A 12,128-nucleotide genomic window follows, 5' to 3' on the forward strand; every position below is an offset into this window, starting at 1 on the left:
TGAGAGCTTTTAGGTTATTGCTAGAGTTAAATGTTAAGTGGCCACTATGTTTAAGTAAACAAGCCACCACATGGTCTACCAATGAATGAGTGTGTGTGCCTTTCCATTTCAAATACAGTTATTGATTCTCTATGATGACTATTCCTTAATGGTTTGAGAGCTAAGTTTCTTGTTGCCTTAATCAATTCTGTTTTGTATAGAAAGCATGGTCTATCTTCATTGTGTGTGTGTGTAGGAGGCTTTTTTACTTTACAAAACTCAATGATGAGGCCATTTAGAGCCTGAGAGTTTTGTGCTCAATGATGATGTTTTGAGAGCAAGTGCTTGTATGGTGTAGTTGAATGGAGGAAGTATATGTATAGGTATCTGGCCATTAAATTAAAGTATTTAAGCCACCACATGGTATACAAATGAATGGGTGTGTGTTCATCTATTTCAATTACAGTTTGAGAACTCTCTGATGACTGTTCCATAATGGTTTGAGAGCTTTATTTATTGCTGTCTTTCTCATTACTGTGTTTGTTTGATGATCATGGTCTACCTTCATTATGTAATGCATGTAGGAGGCTTGAATACTTGACACAACTCAGTGATGAGGCCACACTATGCCTGAGAGTTGATGGTCTATCTTCATTGCATTTTCCTGATTTGTGTTGCTAATGTTTCAATTGAACATTAAACTGAACTTGAGGTTTCATTCTGAACTGAACTTAAAATTTAACATTGCATTTGTCATTTCATTTCAAACAAAACATTACATTCAAAAGTAAATTGAAGTTTAATGTTCATATGAAACATCAGTTTCAAATGAACATTAAACTAAACATTACATATCTTCAATTGACAATGCATACCACTCTATAATCCTAAAAACTTAACCTTCAACATTGTACCCTAGTGCCTCCATTAGGTTTTCAAGTCCTTCTGTCTTTCCTAATGACTGCATATATTCAATGCATTCTCTTACCAACTCTTCATTGACTACTAAATTCCTTGGTAACATTCCAATAGCAGCTAGATGACCCTTCCCCATGTGTGGGAGTGCAAAATCATTATGCCCCTTACGCATCATAATTTCAATCATGACTGCTTGTAATGATAATAATATGTTATTGAGTTTGGTAGAACTGTAATCTACGAATGCTTGCATAACTTCATTAACTAGTTCATCAACTGTTTTGTATGCACTAGATGATTGCAATGACTGTAATGCCTTGAAATATCCAAGATCATTACAGTTTAAATCTGGAGAGTTTGGGGGTTGGAAAACTAATTCAATGTGAAAACCATCTGAGTTTGCAGCAGCCATAAAGTCAGGGTCGTTATTCTTGATATGTGGCCTTGCATTGTCTTGTTGAATGTAAATATGCTTGCTTAAACAGTCTGGCCACACACTCTTAATTGCTGGTATAACTTGATTAATTAGACAATCTTTGACAACCTGTTTTGTGATTGAGTCAATGGGCTTAGTTTCCATTGTCCCCCTTGGCCTGTTTATGCTGTTCCTTGCTGCTGGTACTTCATGTTTAAATGGAAACATGCCAATTTTACCATCAAATATTAACTCCCCATCTGCTCCATATATTGGCCTACTAACTGCACACATGAACATGACATTTGTAAGAAACCTTTTTTACTGGCAGCTCCTATATGGAGGCTCCTCCCCTTCCACAATATACACACATTCATTGTCTGAGGTTATGAAAAACCACTTCTCATCCATGTGGATAGTGTTGCTCATCTCATCAAATATTATTTCAGTGAATGGTATTGAATTTAGATCAAGAAATTCTTGCACTTGTGCTCTAACCACCAATGACTTTAGTGAATGCAGTAGCCTTTGTTCTTTGTGTAAGTCACTGAGTTTGGGATGTAATGGACTTGAATTATGCTTAAGTAAACCTTCATTCACCCATGATTGGACTGTTCCAACTGAAACTCCACAGTTTTTAGAAACCCTCTCTATGGTGTTTCTTTTAGAACTGTGTAGTGACTTGATATGCTCAATGTCTGGTAGTATCCTTTTCCTATTTTTATTGCCTATTCTTCCACTTTTGACATCAAGTTTATCCCCTACTAACCAGGGTTTTTTTGCAAGTTTCCACATGTTTGAGATGCTTTTATCACTCAACCCAAACCTTGCTGCTGCCTCTCTGATAGCACCAAATGGCAGCTTCCCATCATTACTTTTTTGAAGAAGGTAGATGGCAACTTCAGCCCTCAAATCCTCCGACATACACTTGTGCACCATGGTGTGAAGATGTAGTTTTCTGAAAATGGTTGTGTAATTTGTAGAACTAAAGCCGTGTAATTTTTTTTATAACTTCAGCACTGTTTTTTTTTTTTGGATTCTTGTAATTTATGGACTTGTAAAGTTTATTTTTGTTTCTTTGTTATTGAATGAGCAGCTTAAGTAAGTTTTGAACCAAAATGGAAGGTGTTATACAGCTAATTTGAGCTGACATATTTTGGGGGGGAAATTAAGTCCCACTTGTTTTGGTGGGGTTTTTAAAGTATTGAAATTTTTGGTGAAATTTTTGGTGGGAAATTTAGAGCCTAATTAGTGAACAAAACCAGATTACTTTATGGACAAATTTTTCTTTCTTCCCATTTCCCATTGTACTTTTAACATTTCTTTATAAATTCCTTAAAACTTGTGCAAATTGTACTATGGTAGTTTGGAGTTGAATGGAGGAAGTATTTTTTTACAATTACACTCGTATTTCTTTACATTTACACTCATATTTCTTTACATTTACTCTCGTATATTTGTACATTTACACTCGTTAAATTTATATAGATTTGCACTCATATATTTTCGTGGATATGAGTTGGTGGTGGAGGACGACGGTGGTGGTGTTTGTTGGTAATCGGACTAAAGTTTTACTCGTAAAGGACCAAAGTTACACTTATAAAGGACCAAAGTCACACTCAAAGGACCAAATTTACACTCTAAAACCTTCAAATTTACACTTAAAATACTACATTTACACTCGGAAAACATCACATTTACACTCGTAAAATGTTAAAATTATATAAATTCAAAATCTCTGTCACAAAAAATAAAAAAAAATCAAATTTACACTCTTAAAATGTTACATTTACACTCGTAAAACATCAAATTTACACTTGTAAAATGTTAAAATTATCAAAAAATTCAAAATTTCCGTCACAAAAAATCAAATTTACACTCTTAAAATGTTACATTTACACTCGTAAAACATCAAATTTACACTTGTAAAATGTTAAAATTATAAAAATTCAAAATTTCCGTCACAAAAAATCAAATTTACACTCTTAAAATGTTACATTTACACTCGTAAAACATCAAATTTACACTTGTAAAATGTTAAAATTATATAAATTCAAAATTTCCGTCACAAAAAATCAAATTTACACTCTTAAAATGTTACATTTACACTCGTAAAACATCACATTTACACTTGTAAAATGTTAAAATTATATAAATTCAGAATTTTCGTCACAAAAAATCAAATTTACACTCTTAAAATGTTACATTTACACTCGTAAAACATCACATTTACACTTGTAAAACTCATACAACATTACATTTACACTTTTGAAATCTGAAACTCAAAACTGATTAATTAGGGGCTAGAGAGATAAAGAAAAATTAATTAGTGTATAGAAATTTGATTAGTGGTAATTTTTTTTGGTAATTTTCAATCTCAACCACCCATCTCAATCCAACCATCCACATTTTTTTCCTTTTTTTTTCAATAGCCCTTAATCAAATGCATCTCAACCATTCATTGAGTCCATCCAAAGGCCCTTAGAGGGACTTATGGACTCAATTTGAGAGGATGACTCATTAGAACTCCTCTATATATATATATATATATATAGAGAGAGAGATTGAATCATGTGAGGCACCCTTCTTAGGGTGAGGCGGCTGGACACCTTCTAAACCGTCAGATCTAATAACTATAGACGCATTTAGATCCGCCACGTGTCCCTATTTAATCATACACTCAAAGCAAATGCCAGCCAACAACTTCATTTACGACATTTTACTCTCTCTCTACTCTCTCTCTCTCCCTCTCTCTGTCTTTCACTCATTTACTCGCTTCACTCTCAACACTCAACTACCGTTTTTCGATTAACTTCGTTCATCATCGTCTGAATCACACGCATTTCATCATCTGATATTTTGATCGCGGTCGTCATCATCATCATCATCTCTGTTCGGTCGTCCTTTTTCGGATCTAGGTATGTGATATTCTCATTCGTATCACTATTTTTCTTCATTTTCGATCAATTATTGTAGATCTACTATTTTCAGACGCTTTTCAATCTACTATTTTTTTCGAAAATGTATTACTAAATCATTTTCATTATAATGCAGGTTTTAATCATCCTCGAAGAATTATCCGATCGATTTAACGCAACAAAATCAATTTTGAGCATTTTCGATCTACTATTTGTATGTCCTGTTCGCTCTCTTCAATACTTACTTCGTCAATTTTTGTTTATTAGGTTTTTCTCATTGTTCATTGCTTAATATGTTTCGTTTTTGTTAATATTGTGCTTTTTTGTTGTTGTTGTTGTGGTGCTCTGTTGATTCTGCAATGTCGATATAGTTCTGTGTTTTTGTATCATGAAACTTGGAGGTGATATTGTGAATATTGGACTGATGTGTTGTTGTTAAACCTGAGTTAATTTTGTGAATTTTGGAGTCGTTTTTGTGAATCTGGTAGAATATTTTGTGAATATGGTGGAATATTTTGTGAATCATTCTCATTATAATGCGGGAAGTTAAACCCGCCTCATGATTGTAATCTTTTTATGATGAGTTTATGTGAATGCTTGTCTGAAGCATAGACCTTATCTTGCGAAACCTATAGACCACTTTGTCCATAGTTGGTCATTTGTAAAACTTCATCTGAATGCTTTACCTTGTTTTGATATGGCTTTTAATCCTACTTATCTGGAATGTACTTATACGAAACATGACATTTTGTGTATGTGTATGAAATGTATTACTTATTATGTTTTAGTTATTTTCATTTATTTTTTATGAACTGTTTTAGTTATTTATATGCCTAGGTCAATTGCTCATGTCTGCGTATACGTTGCCAACTATGGACACTTGGTGCACGGGTCGGGTAGTCGATATCTTTGAAGAGGCAGAGTTTGAGCTCATTAAATGGATATGCTATCTTCACGGATGACTTCATTTCAATGTAGGGATAGACTAGTACTGTTCATTTGAAATATAATTTAGTAGCTACATTCCCTATCACGCAAGGGTACACTTTTAAGTCTTACAAATGTGTTCTTAAGGTATTACTATGCTCAAACTCTGCCTCATCTGTACAATTCCTTGGGTTGTATTAAAACGGAATTTTAGGTTACCTTTCTTTCCATGTACTAGTAGAAAGAATATGTATCATAGATGAATATGATAACGATGAAGATCGATCCCTACAAACAAGCCTTTCTCACGACCTATATTTTTCGCCATATCCCAACATTTGTGTTGCTCATTTAGCCCGGCCTTCTAGTTGTGACGGTTTCCTGGCTAAATGAGCAACACCAAATGGTGGGATATGGCAGAACATATATGCCATGAGAAAGACTTGTTTTGGAGGGATCGATTATCTTCATCGTCCTCATCTTCATCTTTGATATATTTGCTTTCTTGTACATCTAAAGAAAGCTTGCCTACAATGCCCTTATAATATAACACAAGGAATTGTATCTGTAAAGTGAATATGAGGACAAGAATACCTTATGAACACTGATTGTAGGACTTAAAGTTGTACCCTTGCGTGATAGGGATGTAGCTACTAAATTATATTTCAAATGAACCTATTATGTTTAGTTGTCGGTCGGTGTACTTAGGTCTATCACCGTTAGTATTTAATCTTACTTTTGTATACTTGCTAAGGCACCCTTGTATAAATATGTAATCAGTAGTTTTCTATTTCGGATGTTGTATCAACATAATGTATGAATACTATGTTCTATTAATCAAGTTTATTTTCCTTTTATTTTGTCAATCCTCGAGCATCTATCTTTCATAATAACTTCGAATACAACTTTCATAATAATTTAGCTGGCATGCACTTGACGAGATTCATTGTTTTCGTCTCTCGATCTTTGTAATGTTGATTCATAATTACGTGAATCCTATACTTGATTTTGTGAATCTTGGAGTAGTTGTTGTGAAACCTAGATCTGCCATTGTGAAACTTATTCATTTAGTTACTCACCTACTATGCGTTCCTATTATTATTTTTAGCGAATTATGGAGTCTTGGTGCAAAGGGTGTGTCGTGAATGCTTTTGAAGAAGACGAATCGTCATTTCGTGCAGCTTATGTCTGTCAAAAACAAAACGCAATCGTTTGTCTTTTAAGGAAGCGATTTGGCGAAGTTAAATTATCTTCCCTCGCTATCACTCACAACATTCTGTTTTCAATATTCAAGGAGTTATGCATAATATATTTTCTAAACTTGATGCCTTTGAAGACAAGGCAAATATGGCTATTGTGTGTCGGAATTGGTCTCAGTTATTTCTCATTCATCCCAATGCTCCCGGTGTAACCGCTGCATATTGGCTTTCTCTTGAAATCAACCATGTGGAGGGTATTCTAATTATTCATAGGGGTGCTAACCTAATATTCCAAACGTGCAAATGTTTGCTGACTGATAATATGTCAGCTAAATTCATCCTTCATTTTCACCAATATAACCATCCAAGTGCCATGAACCTTCTGAATGCTATTGATCGCGCTACAATTTATGAGAACTTACGTTCTTTACCTCCAGTGATGTCTCTTTGAACGAGCCACTTTCGCAATTGCTATTCTTTGTCAACTTATTACGCAATTGTATAGATGCATGTTCTATTGATTTACCTTCTATTATGGACCTATAGCCTACATTTGTATCCCTTTTCCTAAAATACTATCTTTGTAATTTTCGGCATTGAACGTTGCTATCTTGTTTGCCGTGTTCTATTGTCGATAGTTTATAAATATAATGTATGACTACTATGTTTTATTAATGAAGTTTGCTTTGTGTTCTTTGTTTTTTGTGAATCCTTGCGTTCCCTATTGTTTCATAATAACTTCGAATGACAATTTCAATAATAACTTCAATAATAACTTCATGCCCCGTTGACATTTCGGCCCCCTACTGTTAACCCCGTCCCCCAAAAAGGGTTCACCCGTCCCCTCCTAGGGTGTTTTTTGGTCTTGACGTTGGTCGAATGACTATGTACAAGGGAAAGGGTTTAGGGTTGGATTAGGCGGATCCGCGGTAGCGGATCCGCCTAACCCAACCCTAAACCCTTTCCCGTCCCGTTTTAGGACACCCGGCCCCCTACTGTTAACCCCGTCCCCCAAAAAGGGTTCACCCGTCCCCTCCTAGGGTGTCTTTTGGTCTTGGCGTTGGTCGAATGACTATGTACAAGGGAAAGGGTTTAGGGTTGGATTAGGCGGATCCGCGGTAGCGTATCCGCCTAACCCAACCCTAAACCCTTTCCCGTCCCGTTTTAGGACACCGGCCCCCTATCATAACCCCGTCCCCCAAAAAGGGTTCACCCGTCCCCTCCTAGGGTGTCTTTTGGTCTTGGCGTTGGTCGAATGACTATGTACAAGGGAAAGGGTTTAGGGTTGGATTAGGCGGATCCGCGGTAGCGGATCCGCCTAACCCAACCCTAAACCCTTTCCCGTCCCGTTTTAGGACACCCGCCCCCTCTCGTTAACCCCGTCCCCCAAAAAGGGTTCACCCGTCCCCTCCTAGGGTGTCTTTTGGTCTTGTCATTGGTCGAATGACTATGTACAAGGAAAGGGTTTAGGGTTGGATTAGGCGGATCCGCGGTAGCGGATCCGCCTAATCCAACCCTAAACCCTTTCCCGTCCCGTTTTAGGACACCCGACCCCCTATTTGTTAACCCCGTCCCCAAAAAGGGTTCACCCGTCCCCTCCTAGGGTGTCTTTTGGTCTTGTCGTTGGTCGAATGACTATGTACAAGGGAAAGGGTTTAGGGTTGGATTAGGCGGATCCGCGGTAGCGGATCCGCCTAATCCAACCCTCAACCCTTTCCCCGTCGTTTTTTAGGACACCCGGCCCCTCTCGTTAACCCCGTCCCCAAAAAGGGTTCACCCGTCCCCTCCTAGGGTGTCTTTTGGTCTTGGCGTTGGATCAAGAACAGTTTCAGACTATAAATCATATACCTTATTTTTGAATCCTATAGCTTATTTTGTGAAATCGGGGTTTATTTTGTGCATCTCGGGTCTTATCCTGGATTGGACTATATAAATTTTATGCCTTATTTTGTGAATCATAGAGGTTAATTTGTGAAACTGGGGTGTTATTTTGTGAATCTCAGGTCTTCTCCTCACATTCAGACTATATAAACTTATGCCTTATTGAAAAGAATCCTTGAGGTTATTTCGTGAAACTGGAGAGTTATTTTGTGAATCTCAGGTCATATCCCCCCAAAATAGACTATATAAATCTTAGTTCTTATTTTTGTGTATCCTTTCAGCTTATTTTGTGACGCTAAAGATGATTATTGTGAAACAGGCTACAAGATGAAGCGACCATCACAGGCGGTTGCACCAGGCATTGTTGAGCAAGCTGCCGCTCCTCCGCCAGCAAAAAAACAGAGGGTGCGTACAGAGGGACTGCCTACAGTGAGGACTCGAATGTCGCCAAAAGGGTTGTACAACTTTATGAAAGATACGAAAAATCCACCGAGCGATCAGGAGATTCAAGCTATAAAAGACATGGGCTTTGGCGGTCTGTTAATGATTGAAACAGACAAGGTTCCCGGGGACCTTGCTTATTGGCTAGTGTCAAATTACAACCCAGCAAAGGGATGGTTATTTGACAAAAAAACTCCCTGTATTAGAGGAGGACATCCATCTTTGTATGAGCATTCCAATGGGTTCAAGACCTGTTGAGGAAGCGTCACATGTGGATAAGTGTCCTGCTTATTTAGCTACGTTGGAAAACTTCCGAAAGCAATATCCACACAAATATATCGATGATCACCACATCTTGAACAAATTATCCATGCAGAAAGATGGTGGAGATGACTTTAAACGAAATTTCATCGTTTACATATTCTCGTCTCTGTTGGGTGGTGTGCAAGGGAATCGCGCAAGTTTGAGGATTTTAAAAAGTTTAGGTGATACTTCTTCGATTCCGGAATTCAATTGGTGCAATTTCATCAAACAGAAGTTGGCTGACCAAGTTGAGTCTTGGCAAAAGGAGGAGTGGAGAGATGTCAAACGCTTGAAAGGAGATAATTTTTTTGGTGGACCCATTATGGTGCTCGTGTACATTTACTTGGACCGTTTCGTCTACAAATCAAGATTGGTCGTAAGAAAGTTTCCAACTTGTTGTAATTGGACGAAAGAAAAAATTGCAAAAAGAATTAAACAGGAGTTGAAGGCAAAAAAAGGTTTCGGTCAAGGTTCTGTGGAGCCTCCCCTTGTCATGAGCTACCACACACTCGCACCCGCACCTCAGCCACCGGTCACAAAGATTGAGCATGTTCAGTCCAAATCAACCATCTAATACCACGAAGAAGGCAAACCGGATATAGGGTCGATATTCCACATTGTGGTGACAAGGAAGCGATGGCCTTAGTGACGGTAAGTGTGAGATTGTTCACAAACTTCTTTCAAGCCGCAAAGGTAGCGGTGCAGCTTTCGCTAGCTACCGATCTCTTGCTATTCAAGCTACGATCAAGCTACCTTCCTCGGTTTCTACTATGGTGGCAGCCGTTAATGGTATTGCGGACGGGTATATTTCATCCCAACAGGATGAGTTTGATGAGAATGCTGGGGATGAAGAAAATGCCGATGATGGGAATAAGGAGGAAAATATAGAGATGGGTAATAATGAGGATGCTAAGAAGGATGAGGACGGTGAACTGAATTTGGACGACGTGGTCAATAATATCGTTGGAAACACGTTATCCATTGCAGCGAATGTTGTGGAGACTGATCACGTTGTTAATGACGATGTGGACAGGATGGGTGGATGGTCCGACGCTGATTTACGTGCGGCATTGGAAATTATGGATGACACTTTTGTACCGATTCGTCCACCAGATCCCAACGTGACAAGCAAACCCATTCGGAAACGTCGTAAACCAAGATTGCCAACCCCATCAGATTGCCCACGGTGGAGTCTGCTAGCAGACGACGATCATTTTTTGTCTTCTGAAGAAGACAGATCTATTGATCCTCGGTCCCGGCCTAACACCAACACCGATTATCGAACTAGCCGAAACCCCAATTGTTATTGATTTACCTGATACTCCAATGATTCCAGTCGTCCGTCCACCATCTCTCAAAGCGTGTGTGGAAGAATCGAGCAATTGCACGAAAAACCATTGGTCACTCACCTGTACATTCGTCGTCGTCATGGAAACCGTTTGTCAGGTGATGAAACCACGGTCCGTGCGAAGCGAGAAGAAGAGGGACCAGGTGAGGAAAGCATACAAGGTGAGGAAAGAATAGATCAGTGTCAGAGGGAAGAGGATGAGGGAACCAGATTTCCTACATTATCGGTACCATCAGTTTCTGATCATGTTGATGTCAATAATGTTGATGTCAACAATGTTGATGTCAATACTCCTGCCATTGTGCGTCCTAGAAGAGAGATAATTTCAGCTGCTGCGTATCGATCTCCGTATCTCCAAAGAAACATCAGTGTTATTACTCCTTTTAATAGGGAGGAGAAAATCTTTGTTGGATTTCGGGCTTTGCTCAACAGTAGAACAAAGGTATTTGACTATGAACTTGTTTTGTAAATCTCAGGTCTCATTTTGTGAATCAGACAATTTCTAAATCGTAGGGCTTATATTGTGAATCCAATAGACTGTTTTGCGAATCTGACGGCTTGTTTTGCGAATCTGATTGTTTTGATTGTTGAGTGCAGTGATATTCTTTTTCAAAGTAACACTCAGAGATTGACAAGGAGCATGTTGAGGACTATACCTGAAGGTGATCGAGTATGTTCAAGTTTGTACATATTTGGTGTGAGATCCTAAACGAGTAATGAGAAGTTGAAATCACCGGATTCTCCTGTTCGTTTATTTGTTCCATACTCCAATGACGGTGGTAGTTCCCCCGGGTTGTGCGGAAAATATTGATGTTTCTTGATTCAATTAGTAAGTTTTGGTTTGGTGTTATTATGTTTTGTGAAACCTATTTTCATCTTTATGTTCTTCTTTTCATTTCATCTTGTCTTGTTTTCAGATTTGCACTCCAATCATGTCTACATCATGCCCACCGTTCTTCTTTTGTTTCGACCTTCGATGGAATAAATTGACAGTTATACACCCTATGAATGGAGTAGATGTTAACTATTCTGATTATGTGCAACCTACGGTGCGTCTTTTCCTCCATTTTTGGTTATGCAAAGCTGTGAATTTACTTTTTTTCGTGAATTCACGATCAAAGTGTTTGACAAGCATGTAACACATCCACATAATTAAGTGCTAATTTAGGTTGTGTCATGTGCGAGAAAAGACGAGCTCATTAATTGGGTTTCACCAAGATTCGCAGCATGGCCGACATGATGCCGAGTTGTTTATCCCTCCTTCAATTTTGAAGTCCGGTGAAATGGATACCGGCGTCTATTTGTTTCACCTGTTGGAGCATTACAAAGGGAACAAAACCATTGTCCTTTAATTATAACTTCGTAAGATACCTTTACTTAACCTTGTGAACCGAGAGTTAGATTTGTCGGACACTCCGGAGTTAATTTCCTGAAACCTAGGGCCGTTCTGTGAACTTTGGAATAATTATAAGGACTTTTTGTTTTGCATTTATAGGTAAGTCAATCAAACGCTATGCATTGAAGGTATGCGTTCGAATTATGACCTCCGGTGACAACATGTTGAAAGCTATTGTCGAACGAAGTGCAGAAGAGTGGAATTGTGTGCCTATGTATGACCCATTCCTTTATTAATCATGTTTTGTGAATCTTAGATGTTATTATTGGTTTTATCTGTTGTTCTTAATTTCTGAATCGTGGGTCTTATTATGTGAATCAAAGATCTTGATTTGTGAATCACGAGATCTTAAGTTTGTCTTATTAATATTTGTCGGGGGCTACCGGCGTCTACCTTATTCTCA

General features: G+C 38.1%; 1 protein-coding gene across 1 annotated transcript; it reads right to left on the reverse strand.

Moving 5' to 3' along the window:
* Window positions 1-874: 874 nt before the first annotated feature.
* Window positions 875-2,251, reverse strand: LOC141638272 (uncharacterized). The gene is made up of 2 exons (XM_074447679.1): window positions 1,684-2,251; window positions 875-1,596 (listed from the first exon to the last, which is right to left on the reverse strand). The coding sequence occupies exons 1-2, from the start codon at window positions 2,249-2,251 to the stop codon at window positions 875-877; spliced, it is 1,290 nt and encodes a 429-aa protein (XP_074303780.1).
* Between the last annotated feature and the right edge of the window lie 9,877 nt (window positions 2,252-12,128).

This window comes from Silene latifolia, unplaced genomic scaffold (genome assembly GCF_048544455.1).
Source record: "Silene latifolia isolate original U9 population unplaced genomic scaffold, ASM4854445v1 scaffold_20.1, whole genome shotgun sequence".
NCBI lineage: Eukaryota > Viridiplantae > Streptophyta > Magnoliopsida > Caryophyllales > Caryophyllaceae > Silene > Silene latifolia.

Excerpts from the sequence above, each read along its gene's own strand:
- LOC141638272 (XM_074447679.1), bottom strand. The coding sequence starts at position 2,251 with ATGGTGCACAAGTGTATGTCGGAGGATTTGAGGGCTGAAGTTGCCATC. Across the intron at positions 1,597-1,683 it reads CATAACCTCAGACAATGAAT|TTAGTAGGCCAATATATGGA; the intron begins GTGTGTATATTG and ends TCATGTGTGCAG.